Below are 20,193 nucleotides of genomic sequence, written 5' to 3'. Positions count from 1 at the left end.
AAAAAACTTGAATAAAAGGAAAAAAAAGTGAAAAATAGCATGTTTCAGTCTGTGTTCCATCAATATCAGTTCTTTCTTTGGAGGTGGATAATATGTTTTATCAGTAGTCCTTTGGGATTGTCTTGGATCATTGTATTGCTGAGAATAGCTAAGTAATTCACAATTCTTCATCAAACAATATTGTTGTCAGTGTGCAAAATGTTCTCTTGGCTCTGCTCCCTCACTTCACTCAGTTCATACAAGTCTTTCCAGGACTTTCTGAAATCATCCTGTTTGTCATTTCTTATAGCACAATAATATTCCATCATCATCATATACCACAGCTTGTTTAGCCATTCCCCAATTGATGGGCATTCCTTTGATTTCCAATTCTTAGCCACCCCCAAAAGAGCTGCTATAAATATTTTTGTACAGATAGGTCTTTTTGTTTTCTTTTTGGGGGTGTGGGATATAAACCTAGCAGTGGTATTGCTGTTTCAAAGGGTATGTACCGTTCCAAACCCAGGCAAACTCTTAAGAGAAAGTTGCACAACTTGTGCAAATCTTCTTTGGTAGAAGAGTTTCCTCATCAGTATTTCCAGATACTACTAATAAAATCAAAGGTTCCATCTCCAAACCAGGTATTAGGTAACAGAGGAATCACAGCTAGGACCTCTGACTCAAAAAGTGTTCTTTCTACCATACCACATTGCCTTTGGTATCTAGCTCCAACACTGAGTTGTTCCCCTTTCAAAACTGCATATAATTTTGACTTACAACTTCAATGTTTCCTCTTTGTTAGCATAGTAAAGCACTTATACATGAACTCTTTTTTTTAATTGAATTCTGAATTCAGAGACCATCTGGTGTTCCTAAATCTGGTGTCTTCCCATGTTATTTAACATACATTTGTTATGTGCTTGTTATATTTGAGGAACTGTGCTACACATACATTCATAAGAAGACAGTTCCTGTGATGTGGTGGTGGTGGTGGGGATTTAATTGATCAAATTGATCTTGAGGTGTGTCAAAGAATTACAAGACTCAGTTTCCCAAGCTTTATTAAAATACTGTGCTGACCACAGGGAGAAGCACCCAAAGGTGTCTCAAATAGGGAAAAGAAAATGGTTATATTTATAGTGAGAAAAAGTAAGTTATGTCCTCATTATCTTAATCTCCTTTTTGTGGGAGGTTCATGGGGGGGTCTTATCCTACTTTGGACTTCCTGGGGTCCTAAGACAACCACTGAGGTGGGTACCTTTTTCCCTGGAGGTGTGTTTTGGGGGTTTAGGTTATAAGGTGAACCTAAGGACACATTTGGCTTTCTCTGTGCAAGTTCCTAAAGATATACTTAAACTTGTCAGACCCAGAGGGTCTGTGTTTATGAATGATATCTCTACTTAAGATCTAGTTTCTAGGTGTCCTGTCATCTAGGAATATTAATGGCTATTAACGGTTAATAATCCCTAGTTACTTTCTCTGTTGATGGTGAGGGTCAATAGGGACAAACCCTCTCAGTTACTGTAAGAACACAAACCTTAGTTTCTCTGTTAACCCTTTTTAGCTACTATTGATCAAATATCAGGTTATTTGTTAATAACTTTTTAGCTATAGTTGATAGGTTATCTGTTAATCCTTTTAGCCTCCTCCATACCTGCCCACTAGAAACATGTCTGAAACATCATGTACTAGGTTTAGCTCCCACCTTGTTCCACCAAAAGATGGCTGGCCTTGAAGATGGTTTCATGTCCTTAAGATCCGAGAAAATGCCAGAGATCCTTTGGGAAGAAAGGACCCGAATAACAAGAAACTGAAAGGAAAATTAAAGTTGGGTTCCTGCACTTCTATGGCTTTTTAAATGCCCTACACTTCATCTTTTTTTAAGGGTCTCATTTTTCATAAACCTGCTCTCTTGGGCCTTAATTTCTCTTCACATTATAATTCATCTCTCTCTCTCTCTCTCTCCCCCCCCCCCCCATCTTCTCAGGCTTCATGATTTCTTCTCTGAGCCTCTTCTATTCTGGCTTCTGACTAGACTTATTACATTTCCATTAGCAATTCCTCACCCCAAATTTGGATGGCTCCGGCAACCCAAGCACTTAGCACGGTATAGCGTATAAATCATTAAGCCAGGTAACCTGGGTTTGATTGCTAGTTCTGCCACTTATTACTGGAGGTAATGGAGTGTAGTGGAACCCTGCCCCCCCCCCCCCCCCCCCCCCCCCCGCAAATGTGCTGTTGGAGAAACTGGGCTCAGGTCCTTGCTCTGATGATTAGAGACTCTGTGCCGGTCACTTGGTCTATCTGTGTTTGTTTCCTCATCAGTAAAATGAAGGGGGTTGGGTTAGATTGCCTCTGAGGTCCTCTTTAGTTCTATATCTCTATACGCATGATTCCCTAAGGACCAGATGTCCTCTGAGCTCCCTCCCAGACAATTCTGTCATTATCCTGGAGCTCAGTTTCCAACTCTGTACAACGAAGTGGGTGGGGGAGGGACGGGAGTTGAGCTCTGTGATCCCTTCTAGCTCTAAATGTTATTACCCAGGACCTTCCTTGGTTTCCAGCTCTGTACAAGGAGGGAGATGGGAGCGTGCCCAAGGCCCCAGCACCAAACCTAAATAGGGAGGGACAGGCATGGAGTCCCTTTAATAGAGTAAAAGAAAACAGAACGAATAAATGGGCACAGGAGATAAAATACACAGATGGTGTTTTGTTTTAAAGGAGGTGGGAGGGCGGGTGTTGCGGCTTAGCCTTTGGGGCACTGGGGCCACAAGTGGTGGGCAGCGGGGTTCGGTAGCGGTGGGCGGGGAGGGTGCCCCACAGGGATCGGCTTGGGGGGTTGGGGGCGGCGAGGATGCTCCGCTCGCTCGCAGACCTAGCCTGCTTCCCCCACCCCTCCGTGGCCTCAGTGAACTTGAGCAGGGGCCAGCGCTGGCCTCCTCCTTCCTCCTCCCCCCGCCCCCCAAGGCCGACTATGACTCAGCGCTTCCTCGTCGCTGCGGGCAAGCGGGCGGGCCGAGGACAGTGGCTCGGCTCCGGCCTCGGCCCGGCGGGGCTCCTCCCGGTGCTGCCACCCCCGTCCCCGCCCCCTCCTCCGCGGGGCCCTCCCCGCAGCGGCCGCGGCGGCGACTACAACCCCAGGAGTGCAGCAGCGGTCACAACGTAGCCTCTCGCCTCCGCCGCCGCCGCCGCTCCTGCAGCATCAGCCGAGGCAGCCGCCGCGCGCTCCCCCCCCACGCTCCCGACGCCGCCGCCCGTCCCGCCCCCCGGCGCCCCCAGCGCCCCCCGCGCACGCGAAGCCTCCCAGAAGCCGCCGCCGCACGAGCCGCCCGCCCCTCGCACCCGGCAGCCATGGATCCCGCGGTTCACACCCTCTACACCCAGAAGCGGGGCTACGACTTGACGCGGAACCCCCACCTCAACAAGGTACCCGAGCGCCCGCCGCCACCCGCTCCCCCCGGTTCCCGCACCCGCCCAGGTTCTGGCCCGGGGGCCCCCACGGCCGGGCTCAGGCATCGCCCCCGAAGCGCCGTCATCTTCACCCCCCGGGAGCCTCAATCATCCTCACCCCCCCCCTCCCAGGGAGGCTCAGTCATCCCCCAGCTGAGGGGGGCTCAGTCATCTCACATTTAGTCACTCTGGTGTTAGGGAGGCGGCTCCGGCCCCTTTCTGCCCACGCTTAGTCATTACTGTGCTCAGAGACTCAATCATCCTCCCGTTCAGAGGCTCATTCATAAGCTCAGTCCTACACCCACTCGAGTTCACATTCACGGGCTGAGTCATTAAAATACACAGGCTTATTTTTTATTCTTTGGCAAGCTCCAGCGCTGGTTAGCTGCCAGTCTCAGGCTCCATCATAGGCTCCCAGTCATAACAGCAGCTAGCATTTATATAGCCCTATGTGAGCCATTGTGCCAAGTGCCTTGTAACAGTCAATCATCTCATTTGATCCTCACAACAGACCTTGGAAGTAAGTTATTGTCCCCATTTTTACAGATGAGGAAACTGAGGCAAACAAGTTCATGGACTTGCTCACGGTCACACAACTTGTACATGTTTCAGGTGGGATTTGAACTCGGGTCTTTCCGAGTTCAGATAGATGAAGCAAAAGGGTGCATGGTAGGTAGAGCTGGGCCTGGAGTTAAGGAAGATTTATCTTCCTGAGTTCAAATCCAGCCTCAGACACTTACTTAGCTATGTGACCCTGGGTAAGTCACTTAACCGTGTTTGCCTCAGTTTCTTCATCTGTCAAATGAGCTGGAGAAGGAAATGGCAAACCACTCCAGGCTCTTTGCTAAGAAAATCCTAAATGGGATCATGAAGAGCTGGAGATGGAACAACAATAAATTTCTGACTCCAAGCCCTGCACTCTGTCCACCGTGCCACCCCATTGTTCTAAGTTCAGTGAGGTTCACTGGTGTTCAGCATGGATTTATGACATAGTCATCTGCCCACTTTTACCCTCACAGATAACCTGTATACTCACATGCTTGTACTCATGCACACTAATGGGCTCATTCATTTGTTCACTGTGGTGCCCAAGCTCAGTCAAATGCTTACATAATCACATGTCCAGTGGTATGTTCAATTCTGACAGCCCAACATTTGTACATTCAGTGCAAGGAGAGGGAGATCAGAGGAATGTGGATAAAAGGAATCCCTCATTTTGGGGTGACGCATTGAGGCTCTTTTATTAGTTTGGACTAAATTGGTGTGACGTGTAATAAGGCATGTGGCAGTGGACATTGGAGTGAGGGAGATGGGCATGTAGGTCTCAGAGATGCAAACAAATTCTTATTGGTTATTTATATTGTAATATGGAAGTTAAACTTTCTGGGGTAACACTGACATAATCTGGGAACTTTCTAGACAGGAAAAACCCATGAAGATTATAGGGTTATGAATATTCTCACTTTTGAAGCTGACATTATTTCCCTTTTTAAGAAAACTTTTGAATCTGACATTATTCAAGATGAAGACCTCTTTTCATTTTTGTTGATGGGGGTATTTATTGTATGCTGTCATTTGAAGAATCTTTCTGGGATTTTGGTAGTATTTTAACTGAATTAATCATCCTCCCTAGGATCTAGATGTATCCATTAGGAAGTTTTTCCAAATGAAGTTTTAAATTTATAGTTTGAATTATTGTGGCCAAGGGGTCAACCAAGGGTTAGTCACTATTATTTTCTTTGTCTATTACTTATCCAGTCATAACCCATTTACACCTCCATGAGTTCATGACTCATAAGACTAAAACAATTCATGCTCTGGACAATTCTCTTTGTCATGATCATTATTTTGGAGTTTTTTTTTTCAGATTTATTTGCCAGTATTAATGTTTGAAAAACTAAGATATATATTATATAGATATCTATTTTGGGGGGCAGGGCAATAAGAGTTAGATGACTTGCCTAGGGTCACACAGTTAATAAGCATCAGGTGTTTGAGGCTGGATTTGAACTCAAGTCCTCCTGAATCCAGGGCCAGTGCTTTATCTACTGCACCACCTAGCTGCCCTGAAAAACAATCTATTATTTTAAGTACTTAAATTGTTGTAATAGGACATTTTTAGAATTGCCTGTTTTGTGGTTTCATTGCAGTTCATAAATGTTTTCATTGTTCTCCTTTTTTCTTTTCTTTTCTTTTTTTTCTTTCTTTCTTTTTTTTTGTGTGAGGCAAGTGGGGTTAAGTGACTTGCCCAGGGTCACACAGCTAGTAAGTATTAAGTATCTAAGACCGAATTTGAACTCAGGTCCTCCTGAATCCAGGGCCGGTGCTCTATCCACTGTGCCACCTAGCTGCCCCTTCTTTTTTTTTTTTTTTAAGATAACTTATTGTTAGTTGTTTTTTGTTTGCTATTGCTATTCCACAGGTTGGGCTTGATTTTTAAAAAATACCGATATATAATTTTATATAAACTCTCAAAACAATTGTTGCTTTTTCATGTGTTAATACTCTTCTTTACCAAATTATATGTTTATCACTAGAGAAAAATCACTGTGGTATAACCTGTTTGAATACCCTCAAATTAAGAAACAGGAAGCTTTTTAGAGGGGAAGAGTTGAATAAGCAATCTGTGAACAAAGGTGAGCACACTCTTATTGTTGATAATGAGTTGTTTCAGTTGCTTCTGACTCTTTGTGATCCCATTTGGGATTTTCTTGGCAAAGATTCAGGAGTGATTTGCCATTTTCTTCTCCATATCATTTTAGAGGTGAGGAAACTGAGGCAGACAGGGTTAAGTGACTTGCCCAGAGCCACACAGCTAAATAAGTATCTGAGGTTGCATTTGAATCCAAATCTTCCTGACTTCAGGCCCAATGCTCTATCCACTGCGCCACCTAGCTGTGCTTGAGTTCACTCTTAGTACCTTTATATTAAGAATTTCTGGCATTAAAGTCCTTGTAATTCTCACCTGCCCATAAGGAGTAATAGATTACTTAAGAATAGTACTGTTGGGGGGACTTGTGACCTGGATGGGGGAGGGGCTAGCTCACTTAAAGAATTGGAGGCACATCATGAATCTTGTAAAATAAAAAGAGATTTATTAGGAAGAAGGAATATGGCCAGGAGACAGACTCACTATGGGAAATTTGTCTCACTGGAGTAAGAGAAGACCTAGTCTTTTATATTTCTTTATGAAACAAAGAAAGGGGAGGGAATCAGAATATACAGCATCCATCTATAGCCTGCATATCATCTTTTTTTTTTTTTTTTAAAGTGAGGCAATTGGGGTTAAGTGACTTGCCCAGGGTCACACAGCTAGTAAGTGTTAAGTGTCTGAGGCTGGATTTGAACTCAGGTCCTCCTGACTCCAGGGCCAGTGCTCTATCCACTGCGCCATCTAGCGCCCCCCTCCTGCATATCATCTTGTAGACTACTGATACCCCATTCTCAAAGAACCCCTCAGTTATCTGGCCCCAGTTTTTGCATTTCTTCTTGCTTTTTAATTCCCTTAAAACTTTCCCAAGGGAAAAGCACCTCAGGGATAAGGTGTGGCATGACCCTGGTACACTGATAAGCAAGTCAGTTTTAAGGATTCCTTGGGGGGGGTTGGGATCTTTAGGTTTCTTTGGGGGTCCCCGCTGCATTCCCACAACAGTACCACTATCTAGATTTTAAAGGGGAAGCAAATTACTGTGTCAGTATAATCAAGAACAAGTTTTTTAGTTTGTTCCTTATTGTTTATTATATGCTAATTATCATATTTTTAGTACATTATGTCTCCCATGTCTCTTGGCACTCAACATGTTCATTTGAGATAATGGATGCATAGTACTTAGCAAACCTTAAAGCACTATACAAATGTCCGCTATTATTTTTGTAATCTTTACTAACCTTTACTCAGTAGTAACTTCCTTGAGAGCAGAGACTAGAAAAAGTTGTCAACACATGTTACTTCTCTTTCCTCTGTTCTCACATCTCTGCCCTTTGCAATCTGGCTTCTGACCTCATTGTTCAGCTGAAACTGCTCTCTCTACAAAGTTATTGGAGAGAACTCACCTAATGTGATGGTCTTTTCTCAATCTTTATCCATCTCAACATTCTTGTAGTTTTCAACACTTTTGATCACCCTTTCCTCTTGTATATTATTTGGGTTTTTATGATACTGCCGTCTGCTTCTTTCTTAGTCTTCCTTTGCTGGCTGATTCATCATCCATATTTTGTGCTCCCTAAATTGTCGTTCTGACCTGAATCCTCTTCTCTTTACTCTCTCTTATTTCATCTTTTTGCATGAGTTTAATTAGCCTCTATGCAGATGATTCCTAGATTTATATTCAAGTCTAGTCTATGTTGAATTTCAGTAACATCTCAATCTGCCTACTTGAATATTTCAAACTTCATTCCTTTAGACTTCACAAACTTAGTATGTCAGAAATTGGAGTCATTATCTTTCTCCCCAAATCCACCTCTTTTCTAAATTTTCCTATTTCTGTCACGTGTACTAGCATTTTTCTCTGGTTCTCTCAGGTTTCCTACCATGATGTTATGTTTAACCCTTCACTCCCTCACTCTGTATATGCATTTATTTGTCACATTTCATGGTTTTACCTATACAAAGTCTCTTACTCTCTACCCCTTTCTCTTTACTCACTCAGCCATCCCCTTAGTTCAGACATCCATCTCTCCTAATTGGTGTCTTTGCCTTAAGTGTTTCTTGTCTCTAATCTGTTATCCACACAGCTGATTTTCCTAAAATGCAGCTCGTGCTCTCGAGCTCGCGCGCTCTCTCTTTCTCCATATATATAAAATTAAATATGTTTATATTATATTTAGCTCTCTACTCAGCAATCTCCAGTGGCTTTTAATTTCCTCCCAAACCTACCTTTCTAGACTTATTCGGTAATTCTTCTCACACTCTACAGTCCAGCCAAACTGACCTTCTTACTGCTCCTCAGACAACACTCCATCTCCCATCTCTGCCTCTTTCCCACGACTGTCCTCCATACTTAGAATGCACTCTTAATTCACTTTTGCCTCATAGATTTCCATCTTCAAAACTCTGATCAGATTTCACCTTCTATATGAGGTCTTTCTTTATCCTAGCCACTTTCTCACTCTCTTAATTCCCTCCCTGCCAACATTTGCCTTGTACTTGTTTTGTTTATATTTCCTACATATTTATGTTCCCTCTTGTCTTCTTCTTGTGGTCAGAGTCTATTTTTTTTGGCTTTGTACTCCTAGTACCTAGCACAGCATCTGGTGTAGTTTAGTAGGTGCTTAATAAGTGTTTATTGATTGATTTGTAGACTTATTTTTGTATTTTGTATAGCATCTAATACAGTGTCTTGCACATAGTAGATACTTAATATCAATTAATTGAAATTTAGTTTATACTTTCAGGGCCCTTAATTCAGTAGGACCTACTTCTCTTACATAGATATTATACAATAATATACTTTGGGGATAGCAAAATATTCTAACTTCAAATTTAACAGCTTATGGGACTCAATATAGCTCATTATATTTTGGCCATGTTACAGTAGAGCAAGATAGGTCTTCTAATGTTGGTTCATTAACTAGAGTTTGGCTACTTCTGTGACTATCCTGATTCACTGGATCCAGAGAAACCTTAGAAATCCTAGAATTTTAAGCAATGTCCAGCATAAGTTTCATGTCCTCCATTGAATGTTCCCTAATCAGTTTGGCCCTTGGTTATCATTCGCTTCTAGTATTCTGGAGAGTTAAATCATAAAGGGACCTTAGAGGTCACTGTAATTCAGTCCTCCCATTTTATCAAGAACAAAGACCCCCACCAATCCTACTCTAAACACCTATAACATTATATCACTCAATTGACACTTAGCATATGTATTGCTCTGATTTGAGGGGGAAAAAAAGATAAGCCCTACCTGCCCAACTATATTGTAAGCACTTTTGAATGACAGAAATCTCTTTTTTAAAAATATCCCCTGTGCCTATCATATTTACCCTCAACTAGGGGACTTCAACATACATATTGATATTCTTTCAAATTTCCTTATTTTCCAGTTCTGAGGCTCACTCATTTCCTATGACTTTCTCCTTCACTATGCCTCAGCTATGCACAGAGATAAACCATACCATTGATCTTGCTGTTAGCTGCAAATGCTCACATTCCATGTTTATAAAATCCAAAAATCCCTTATCTTAAGAATCTTGTTCTTTATCTTCACTATGACCTCCCATACCTTGACCCCTTAGTTCTTTCCCAGGCTAAAATTCCTGCCCTGGCTACACTCTCCTCCCTTCCCCATCTTAACCCCTTAGTGTACTTTAAACCAGGTCAGCCCTGCACTGCCCTCTTCTCTTGACTCTTTTGCTCTTTTTATCTTAACGTGAGTCTTATTCTGTGAAGCTGCAACTTTAAATTACTTCCACCATCTTCTACCTTTGCCCCTACTCATGTGCTGTTGAATGAAGTTGGAGAAAGTTATGAAACCATGCTGAGTCCATTACACATTTATGTAACATTACCTCAACTGAGACCTCACTGCAGTAGTGCAGTCCTTTTACACCTTCCTGACTCAGTTTTCCATTCACCACAATGGCTTCTCCAGATCTTTTCATTCTTTCTTAAACTTCTGATGGCTCGCCTACCCTCAACCCCTCAGCTGAGAAATTTGACTCATATTTCGTTGAAAAAAAATTGAGGCAGTTCACTGAGAACTTCTTTTTTTCCTCCTCTTCATCTTGTATTTCCCAGATGACTTCTGGCACTATCTCTTCCTTCACTTCTGTCTCATGTAATGAAGTAGCCTTCTTGTCAAGACTAACACTTTTGCACGTGCAAGTGATACCATTCCATCCTGTCTTCTCCAACAAATTAATTGACCCCTCTATTATTCTAACTTTCACTTTTCTTCAATCTCTTGTCTATTGGCTACTTCTACAAACATGCTGATGTCTCCCCCATCAGAAGAATCCTCACTTGATCCATCCATACCTTTTAATTTTATACCTTTTGAGGCTAAACTACTTGAGAAGGCTTTCTACAATAGGTGCCTTCACTTCTTTCCTCTCATTCTCTTAACTCTACAATATGGTTTCTGAACTTAATCAATTGAAACTGTATTCTTCAAAGTTTCTATGTGTTAAATTGCCAAATCAAATGACCTTTTCTCAGTTTATATCCTCTTTGAATTTCTAACAGCTTTTGATACTATCAATCACCTTCTTCTCCTTGATAGGATCTTCTCTCTGGGTTTTTATGACACTACTCTTCCCTGTTTCTCCCTCTCCTTATCTGACTACTCTTCATTAGTCATCTTTGCTGGATCTTCATTCAAATCACTCCCACTAAATATAGGTGTTCCCCAAGGCTTTGGTTTGTTTTTTTGTTTGTTTTTTGCGGGGCAATGAGGGTTAAGTGACTTGCCCAGGGTCACACAGCTAGTAAGTGTCATGTCTCTGAGACTGGATTTGAACTCAGGTCCTCCTGAATCCAGGGCTGGTGCTTTATCCACTGCACCACCTAGCTGTCCTCTCCCCAAGGCTTTGTACTGGAGTCTTTTCTCTCTCCCTTTCTGTCATTTTGCTTGATGGGGTTGCAAGGTGGATAGAGCACTCCACCATTGGCCTTGAAGTTGGAAGGATCTGAATTCAAATGTGACCTAAGACACTTACTAGCTGTGTGCCCCTGAGCAAGTCACTTAACCCCAATTGCCTTAAACATCTGGGGCCGTCTCCAGTTGTCCTTATAATATATCTTGCCACTGGACCCATATGGCTCCAGAGGAGAAAGTGAAGCTGGTGACTTTGCACAGACCTTCCTCACTTAAATCCAATTCATTGGAAGTCATGACATCTGTCACGGTCCTCTTTGAGAACGAAGGAACAGTAACCACAACCACAACCATTTTGCTTGATAGTCTTATCAGCTCCCATAGAATTAATTACAATAGTTATCCTTTCCACATTGTGACTTTCCTCAATTGCTTTCAATATATTGCAGATAGGCAGAAGAAATTAAATGGAATTTTGGGGGAGTTTTGTGGAAGCCACAGATGACATGTGAAGGCCTGCAGATGACACAGAAAAAGTTTAGAAACTCAAAATTCATAAAATATGTACAGTATTATATAATATCAATATATTATATCTTTTCATACTATGTAATAATTCAGGCGACTTCTCTGGTACGAAGGGAAGGCCAAAAGATTTTATATAGATTTTCTAGATTGTGGGGGTGCTACAAGAAGGGATAATTGTACTATGCAGTGATTCTTAGCTATGCTTATCCAGCTGTAACCTCTGCTGACCTCCAGTCTTATATCTCCAACTGCATTATTAGACATCTTGAATTGGAAATTCCACAAGACATCTTAAACTCAACATGCCCAAAATTAAATCCATTATCTTTCTCTTCTTCCCTATTATTGTTGAAGTTACTCCCATTCCTCCAGTCACCAAGGCTTGCAACCTAGTTGTCATTTACAACATCCCACCCTCTTACCCTCCACATCTAATCCATTACTAAGGCCTATTGACTTTACCTTCATCACTCATATATGTCCCTTCTCCCTTGTGACACTGCTGCCATCTTAGTACATCACTTCAGACCTGGACTATTGTAATAGTCTGTTGTTTGGGCTCCTGACTCAATTCTTTTTCCCTTTCAGTCCATCTTCCATTCAAATGTCAAATTGATTTTCCTAGATACCAGTTCTTTTTTTTTTTCTTTTTTTGGTGAGGCAATTGGGGTTAAGTGACTTGCCCAGGGTCACACAGCTAGTAATCATTAAGTGTCTGAGGCCGGATTTGAACTCAGATCCTCCCGAATCCAGGGCCGGTGCTCTATCCACTGCGCCACCTAGCTGCCCGATACCAGTTCTTACCATGTCATTGCCTTTTCCCTGCCTCCCCCCCTCCCATTTAATAAACTTTATTGGCTCCCTATCACCACCAAGATAAAATATGAAATCCTTTGACATTCAAAGCGCTTTGTAAACTCTCCCTTCTACTCTTCACCCCCTCTTCCCCAACCCTCCCCGTGTACTTTATGATCCAGTGATGCTGACTTTGTTGTTCCTCGAATAAGACATTCCAGTGGCTGTCTATGGGCATTTTCACTGGCTATTTCCCATGCCTGGAATACTCTTCCTCCTTATCTCTGCCTCTCAGATACTCTAGCTTTCTTCAAGTCTTAGCTAATCCCACCTTCTACAGGATGGCTCTCCCAGTCTCCCTTAATTCTAGCACTTTTTCTCTGTTGATTATCTCTAGTTTATCCTTTCCATAACTTGTTTGTACACAGCTCTGCACATGTTTGTATGTCCTATGCTTAACAGAGTGCCAGACACATAGTAGAAGTTTAATAATTTCATTAAAAAAAAAGACAATGGGGGAAAACAATAGCTGTGTACCCTGGGCAAGTCACTCAGTCCTGATTATGTTCCCCCACCCCACCCCCCAGCCCCCGAAAATAAATGTTCATTGATAGACTGACTTATTGAATAATGGGAAGCAGAATGTTGGAATAGAAAGGGTTCCTGAACTTGAAGTCAGAAGATTTGGTTTCCAATCCTGGCTCAGCCATTTACTCACTGTGTGACTCTTGGGCTTCACTTCTCTAGCCTTCAACTTCCTTATGTGTAAAATGAGGGGGTTGGAGAAGATCACTTCTAAGGTCTGTTTCATCTCTGTGATCACATAGTCTTATGTGTTAGGTATATTTGTGTCATGGGGGATGTGAAAGTACAAAACAATTTCCCCTTTATTAATTTAAAGAAAAGTATAGTTGAAAATAGCTTTCTTAAATTCTTAAGGGGGATAATTCTATGTAAAGAGCAATAAATAGCATATGGTCTCTAAATATTTGTCTACATCTATAGTGTATAGATACGCATATTTCTGGCAAAGTTTGAATTTAAATTGGCAAATTTCTACTTGGTTAATGATATTAACCTGGCTAATCTTGATGTTTATGGAAATGTGGATAAATTTCATAATGAATGTCTCTAAATAATCATTACCCATCAAATGTCAAGTTCTTGAGTACACGACTGTCATTTAATTACTAAGTATAGTAGAAAACAAACATTTAATGACCAATATTATTACCAGTTGATATTAAAACTCTATACATGATATATTTACACAAAATTTAGGAACTTGAATTTATACCAAGATATAGGATCATTGGGCATGCTAGAATACTACACCATAGAATGGAATCTTTTGTATAACTTGATTATAACAGTTCTTTGCAAATTGATATATGTACTCTACCTGTGTTTTACAGCTTCTAGATATTCATAATAATTGTACTGACAATTAAGTGGGGAATTTTTTTTAAAAAAGGCCAGTAATCACTATAAAATACCTTATAAGAAAGAAAATTTTATTTAAATGGAAAATTTATTGAGACCAGTGTTCAGCTGTCAGGGTTTAATTGCCACAGGTAATAGGTTAACCAGGTATGTACCAGGTAGTTTGGAGGTAAGCTGATCTCTGTACATTTTTAGTTGAAGCAGTGACCCATTCCTGGGAATTATGCTCAGTGGCCCAACATCATGGAAATTTGATGAACTTTCTTTGTAAAGGTAAAATAACTTGACCTTTTTGGGCAAGGAATGGTACTCTACAATTCATTTGGGGAGAGGCATTTTCCAGTTTCTATATGTTCATATAATGAAGATTATACCTTTTTCACCTAACAATCTTTTTTCACAAACCTTCCTTTTATCTTAATTTTCTTATTTTGTGTAAATGGCACCTCAAGTCTTAGCCATCCACCTCATACAACTACCCAGTTGCCTATTGATTCCTGGCATGCTGTGGTCCATGGTGTCACAAGATTTTGTTGTTGTTGGTTTTTTTTTGCAGGGCAATGGGGGTTAAGTGACTTGCCCAGGGTCACACAGCTAGTAAGTGTCAAGTGTCTGAGGCTGGATTTGAACTCAGGTACTCCTGAATCCAGGGCCGGTGCTTTATCCACTGCGCCACCTAGCTGCCCCCGGAGTCACAAGATTTTGACATACCTGAACAACAACAATGGTCTTTGAATACTTTCTTGGCAGTAAATCTATAATAAAGTACAAAACTCAAGTGTGTGGAGTAGCATAACCCAATGCATAATAAAATATAGAAAACTGCGGTTTTGTTTTAGAACTCATAGCACCCTGGGATTTGTCTTCTTTTTGAAACGTTGGACAGGTTGTTTAACTTTTATAAATTGGAAACACTAATATATGTCTCCTATAACTCAATGTCTACAAAGGAAGTTTTAACCTATTTGGAGAAAAATGACCCTTGTTCTTTTTTAGAAAAATAGTTTTTTGTGATATATGTAGCATTTTATTTTCCCCCAATTATATGTATAAACAATTATTAACATTCGTTTTTAAAACTTTTGAGTTCCAGATTCTCTCCTTCTCCACCCCCCTCATTAAGAAGGCAATCAATTTGATATAGGTTATACATGTGTAGTCATGCAAAACTTATTTCCATTTTAGTCATTTATGAAAGAAAACATAGACCAAAAACACTCCTAAAAAAATAAAGTAAAAAAAAAAGTATGGTTCAGTCTGTATTTGGATACCCTCTTTGAGCCAGTTCTGATGAGAGTAATGTTCACTCACTTCTCCCCCACTTTCGTCATCTTCCCCTCCACTGTAAAAGCTTTTTCTTGCCTCGTATGTAAGATAACTTACCTCATTCTACCTGTCCCTTTCTCCCAGCGCATTCCTCTTTCTCACCCTTCTTGTATATACCTACAAACCTATAATTCTTTATAAAAGATTCTCAATTTAAAAATTTTAATGACTTGCTTAAAAGTGTATGTTCATAGTGGGTTATTCATAAATGTTCAATATGTTAAAATTGATGCACATTTTAAAGTTGTATTTCAGATTTCTTATGTTCTAATTAGTTTTCATTCCTTTTGCAAGCATGAAAAAACCCTCCTAATTTAAGGTAAATGTTATTCCTAACTAAGCTGTGATTAGATGGTTTTCAGTCCTTAAAGATAAACGTGCCTTTTGAGAATTAGTCAACAAAGATTTATTAATTGCCTGATACTTACGAAATTCTGTTCTAAGCACTGAGAATACAAAAGGCAAGAATGAAAAAGTACTTGCCCTCAAGGAGTTCACATTTTATCTAAATAATAAATCTGGAGAAAAACTTTTCCTTAGTTTTTTATGGGTTTTCATACAGTTTATACCTATATTACTCCGAAAGGCTAGTTTTTGCCTTAATTTGCCAGGTCCCAGTCCTCCACACCAGGACTAATTAAACTTTTTCCACTCTTGACCCCCTTTCACCTGAGAAATTTTTACACGATCTCCAGTATAGAGGTATAAAAAATAGGTATACATTACCTTTTACTGTTGCCAATTTTTTTGTGGCTCCCACATTTAGTCCCATGTGGGGCCCCATATGGGTCGTGACCCACAATTTAAGAAGCTTTTCTCCATGCCACTTCTTGCAACAAGCCATAGCCTTCCCCTAACCTGCCTGTAGGTGACATCTTCCCTGTTAGATTTTTAACTCCTTGAGGGCTGAACCTATCTTACTTTGTCTCTCTGAGGCCTAGCAGCCTAGCACAATGGTTGGCACGTAGTACTTCATACATATGCTATTTCTATTTTTACTCAGATTAATTTTGAGTAACAATATGTATGAAATCTTATAATTAAAAAATAATATTCTGTGGATATAAGCTATTCACACAACTTCTTTGAATCCCTAAAGCTTTTATCTGTCATGTTTCTTCAATAGCAGCTATAAAACATCTCCAGAAGACTATTGGTAATTTTTAAAAGTAGGCTTTTGTTTTAGGAGAAATCTTGGAAGTTTAAAGAACTTTTCAGCTTTCAATTAACCTTCTGTAATCTTCTATAATTCTGGGTCCAACTCATTACACATTTGCTGTGTTAGTCCAAGATTGTCTGTCTATACTGATGGATGAGTTCTACAGGTTTCCCATGCAAATGGCTATTATAGCCTGGATAATATGACTTCTTCATCTACTTGATTTTTCTTGTTTGGGTTCCCAAGCCTAGTCCTTTTAAATGATTACGGACATCATTAGGTGGCTCTTCATGTTCTGACTCTTGATGCAACCAGTACAATATCATTTGTAAATAGTGGCATCTCAAGGACTTTACTATCTATAGGATGTCCTATCCTTCTGAAAGAATTGAAATTAAATCTTACCCAGAGATGCAGAGGAGAGGTACATAATAGTTGTGAACAAGCTATATCACATTACAAATCAATAATTAAGTAGGAGAAGTGTAAGGAAAGAAATGTGTGATTGAAAAAGAGAAAAAGCCAATCATATGAGGAGAGAATGGGATACCAATAAATAGTCCGCATACTCCTATTGATATCCTTACTATATCAAGAGAACCTGCTGACATAGTGAATTTATGGTTGAATAGGAGGAACAAAAGTTAGGTATGGATGGGTTGGGATCTACATAATTTTTTTTTTTTAAGTTTTTCTTTTATTTATTTATTTTTTTTAGTGAGGCAGTTGGGGTTAAGTGACTTGCCCAGGGTCACACAGCTAGGGATCTACATTATTAAAGAGAATACCCACATTGATGAGATCACCGATCCACTGGTACTGGATGACTTTTAATACTTATTCAGCCTGGGGCAGCTAGGTGGCCCAGTGGATAAAGCACTGGCCCTGGATTCAGGAGGACCTGAGTTCAAATTCGGCCTCAGACATTTGACACTTAAAAGCTGTGTGACCCTGGGCAAGTCACTTAACCCTCATTGCCCCGCAAAAAAAAAAAAAAAAAAAAAAGAATCCTATAGTTCCCCAGGGAACTGGGAACTGACCACATCTCCCTTCCTGATCATGGAAACTCAGTGGCCACATCATTAGGAACTTTGATTCTGGGTCTTTTTCTGTTACAAGGAAATTACACAGTTTGAAAGTAGTGTTTCTGTAACATGAGGTACTTTTTTTTGCTTCACATTTTGAGTACCCCCTAGAATTCCCATTTTCCTTCATTCTGTTCTTTTTCCTTCCTTGTCTTCACCAGAGATGTTCATTCTCTCCACCCCACTACTTAGTTCATGCACACAGCCCAAGAAAATGGCTTATCATTTTCCTGGGTACTTCTTTTATATATGTACTACCTATAAAGCCTCCTTCACTGCTTAGAGAGGCCTTGGATTTGCTGTAGACCACTCCCCTACTCACCTGCAGTCCTGTTGGCACCGCTTTTCAACCCCACCCCTTTAGGGCAAGGAAGGAGCTCATTGATTGCACCCAGCATTTTTCTTAGCGTTTTCTAGAACTGGTTTACACACCCCTTATGTGTTGGGATAGTCTTTGGTTTTGCCCTTAAGTGTTTTAGCATAGCCCCTCCCCTTCCCTGTGGCCTGTGTTGGGAGCAGAGGAGAGTGCTGAAGGTTTGTGAGCAAGGGAAGGACAAGATCAGACTTGTACTTTAGTAAGATTACTTTGGCAGCAATATGAAAGATAGTTTGGAAAGGAAAGAAACTAGAATTAGGAAGACCAGGTGAGAGGTAATGTGGACCTGAACTGAGATAATGACTGTAGCCATAGAAAGGAGGGGGTAGTTGTGAAAGATATTGCATAAGTGGGATTGATAAGAATTTAGCCACTAATTAGATATGGAAAGGTGTGAGGAAGAGGGAGGAGTCTGCATTTTTCAACATATATTGGGAAATGAGGAGGAATAGGCTTTGAAGGATATCAAAGTCTGTTGCTGGAACTAAAAGGACCTTTGCAGAAGATTTAGACAAGCCAGTCAATGCTGAAAGTAACTTAAACCTTTTATTTGACGTCTTTCAGGAAGTACTTAAAAAGGATGGCTACATGGCTTAACTAGAGACAATCAAGGGGATGGGAGGCAGGGGCAACAAGGGAAGGAAGGATACCAGGGCAGCCCATTGATCCTATTTCAGAATAAGATCATAGGTCCTTACAATGTTTCCTCCTGACCAGGACAGCCCCCTGATCCTGTCAATCCCTGAAGCTGGGAGTGAATATTTTATTTTTTTATTTTTTGGTGGGGCCATGAGGTTTAAGTGACTTGCCCAGGGTCACACAGCTAGTTATTATCAAGTGTCTGAGGCCAGATTTGAACTCAGGTCCTCCTGAATCCAGGACTGTGCCATCTAGCTGCCCCTGAGATTGAATCTTTTTTTTTTCTTTTTTTTTTGCGGGGCAATGGGGGTTAAGTGACTTGCCTAGGGTCACACAGCTAGTAAGTGTCAAGTGTCTGAGGCCGGATTTGAACTCAGGTACTCCTGAATCCAGGGCCGGTGCTTAATCCACTGCGCCACCTAGCTGCCCCCCCCTGAGATTGAATCTTAAAAATGGGATTGGGGAGGGGACAGGGAAGGTATTAGGTATGTTGCCAGGGAGCTTTGGGCATACTGATCTTCTGGCCAGAGCAAGGGAAGTCTGTAATGATCTTCACTCCATGCTTTAGGACAGTTAACTTGGCTCAGGCATAATGGCAGCTCCTATATCAGGGCAACTTAGGTATTTTATAAGAGATCGGGGTCCTGCTTAACCAGATTTGAAGGGTTTCCTATTCATGAGGCCACAAAGAGACACTAGTCACCTGAGAAACTGGAACTTTTTTGTGTTAGTTCTGTCAAGTGTTCCAGAGAAGGGGTGATGAAAATATGAATATCTACCAGGTAGAAGGAGATACTGCATGGGCAGGGGATAGAAGTTAGCCTATTTGATAAAGATTAGGATGAGAAAAGAAAAATCCAAAGTTTTCTAGACATGAGAGAAAAACAAGTTCAGTTTTGGAGATTGAGAGGTTGGCAGGTCACTTAGGTAAATAAAGGTGTCTAGCATACAGGCCAAAACATAAAGTCTGAATGTATTTGTGCTTTTAGAGGCAGGCATGTTTAAAAGATTTTTATGGCTCTTAGGGTGTTTTTTTTTTTCTTTTTTGAATTAGATTGAGAAATGGCGTGATGTAGGAGGTAGATGGCTGGGCTTACAATTAGGAAGACCAGGGTTCAAGGAATTACACTGATACTTATAGCTAGCAGTGTAACCCAGGGCAGATCACATGTCCTTTCAATATTCCAGGAAACTCTCTAAGTTTATGAATTGTAAAAACAGTTTCTGATCTTCTTTAGTGGAGGAAGCTTCCACATCAGAAGCTCTTTACCCTAGTGAAATCAGAGTTGGACCCAAACAAAATACTAATTTAGCTTATTTTATCTTTTAAAGACAGCTTCTAGTTATAAATTATCTTTAGCATTTTTATCAATTACTTAGAGATAACACATATAAAAGTTGAAGATGACAACTCTTGGCGTAATATTGAATATGTCGAATGACAAAAGTAAGATCGATAATAATCTCAAAAAGCTGGAATGGTGTCCTAAAATGTAATAGTAATATATGTAAAGTCTTACATGTAGGTAAAAAATTGAGAGATGGGGAAGTCATACATAGTTCATTAGTTTTGGGAAAAAGGGAAAGGCTTTAGAAAATTTAGTGGACATCAGGCTCAGTATGAGTTACTGTGTGATGAGCCAACCAAAAAAAAGCTAATATAATTTTTAGGCTTTTTGAAAATGGGAAGATAGTGCCCAGAAAGAAGGAGGTTATTGTATTGTTGTACTTTGCTATGGCCAGGCCATGTCTGATACTGCTCTTTGTAAGTCTGGGTTCTTCATTTTAGGCAGTGTAGAGTTAGACTCATAGCAAGGAATATAGCCTTTACCAATTTCTTTTTACCCTGCCTTCCTCTTTATAAATGTTGATATGAGC

The 20,193-nt window shown here is 40.6% G+C and overlaps 1 protein-coding gene across 1 annotated transcript in view; it reads left to right on the top strand.

Moving 5' to 3' along the window:
- The first annotated feature begins 2,953 nt into the window (after window positions 1-2,953).
- Window positions 2,954-20,193, top strand: part of ME1 (malic enzyme 1) — a 198,460-nt gene continuing 181,220 nt past the window's right edge. The window contains 5 exon segments of the mRNA XM_043999505.1: window positions 2,954-2,986; window positions 2,988-3,020; window positions 3,022-3,123; window positions 3,126-3,251; window positions 3,253-3,405. Of these exon segments, the coding sequence (XP_043855440.1) occupies window positions 2,954-2,986; window positions 2,988-3,020; window positions 3,022-3,123; window positions 3,126-3,251; window positions 3,253-3,405 (447 nt within the window).

Source organism: Dromiciops gliroides, chromosome 4, assembly GCF_019393635.1.
Source record: "Dromiciops gliroides isolate mDroGli1 chromosome 4, mDroGli1.pri, whole genome shotgun sequence".
Taxonomy (NCBI): domain Eukaryota; kingdom Metazoa; phylum Chordata; class Mammalia; order Microbiotheria; family Microbiotheriidae; genus Dromiciops; species Dromiciops gliroides.
This window is presented reverse-complemented; position numbering and strand designations above follow the sequence as displayed.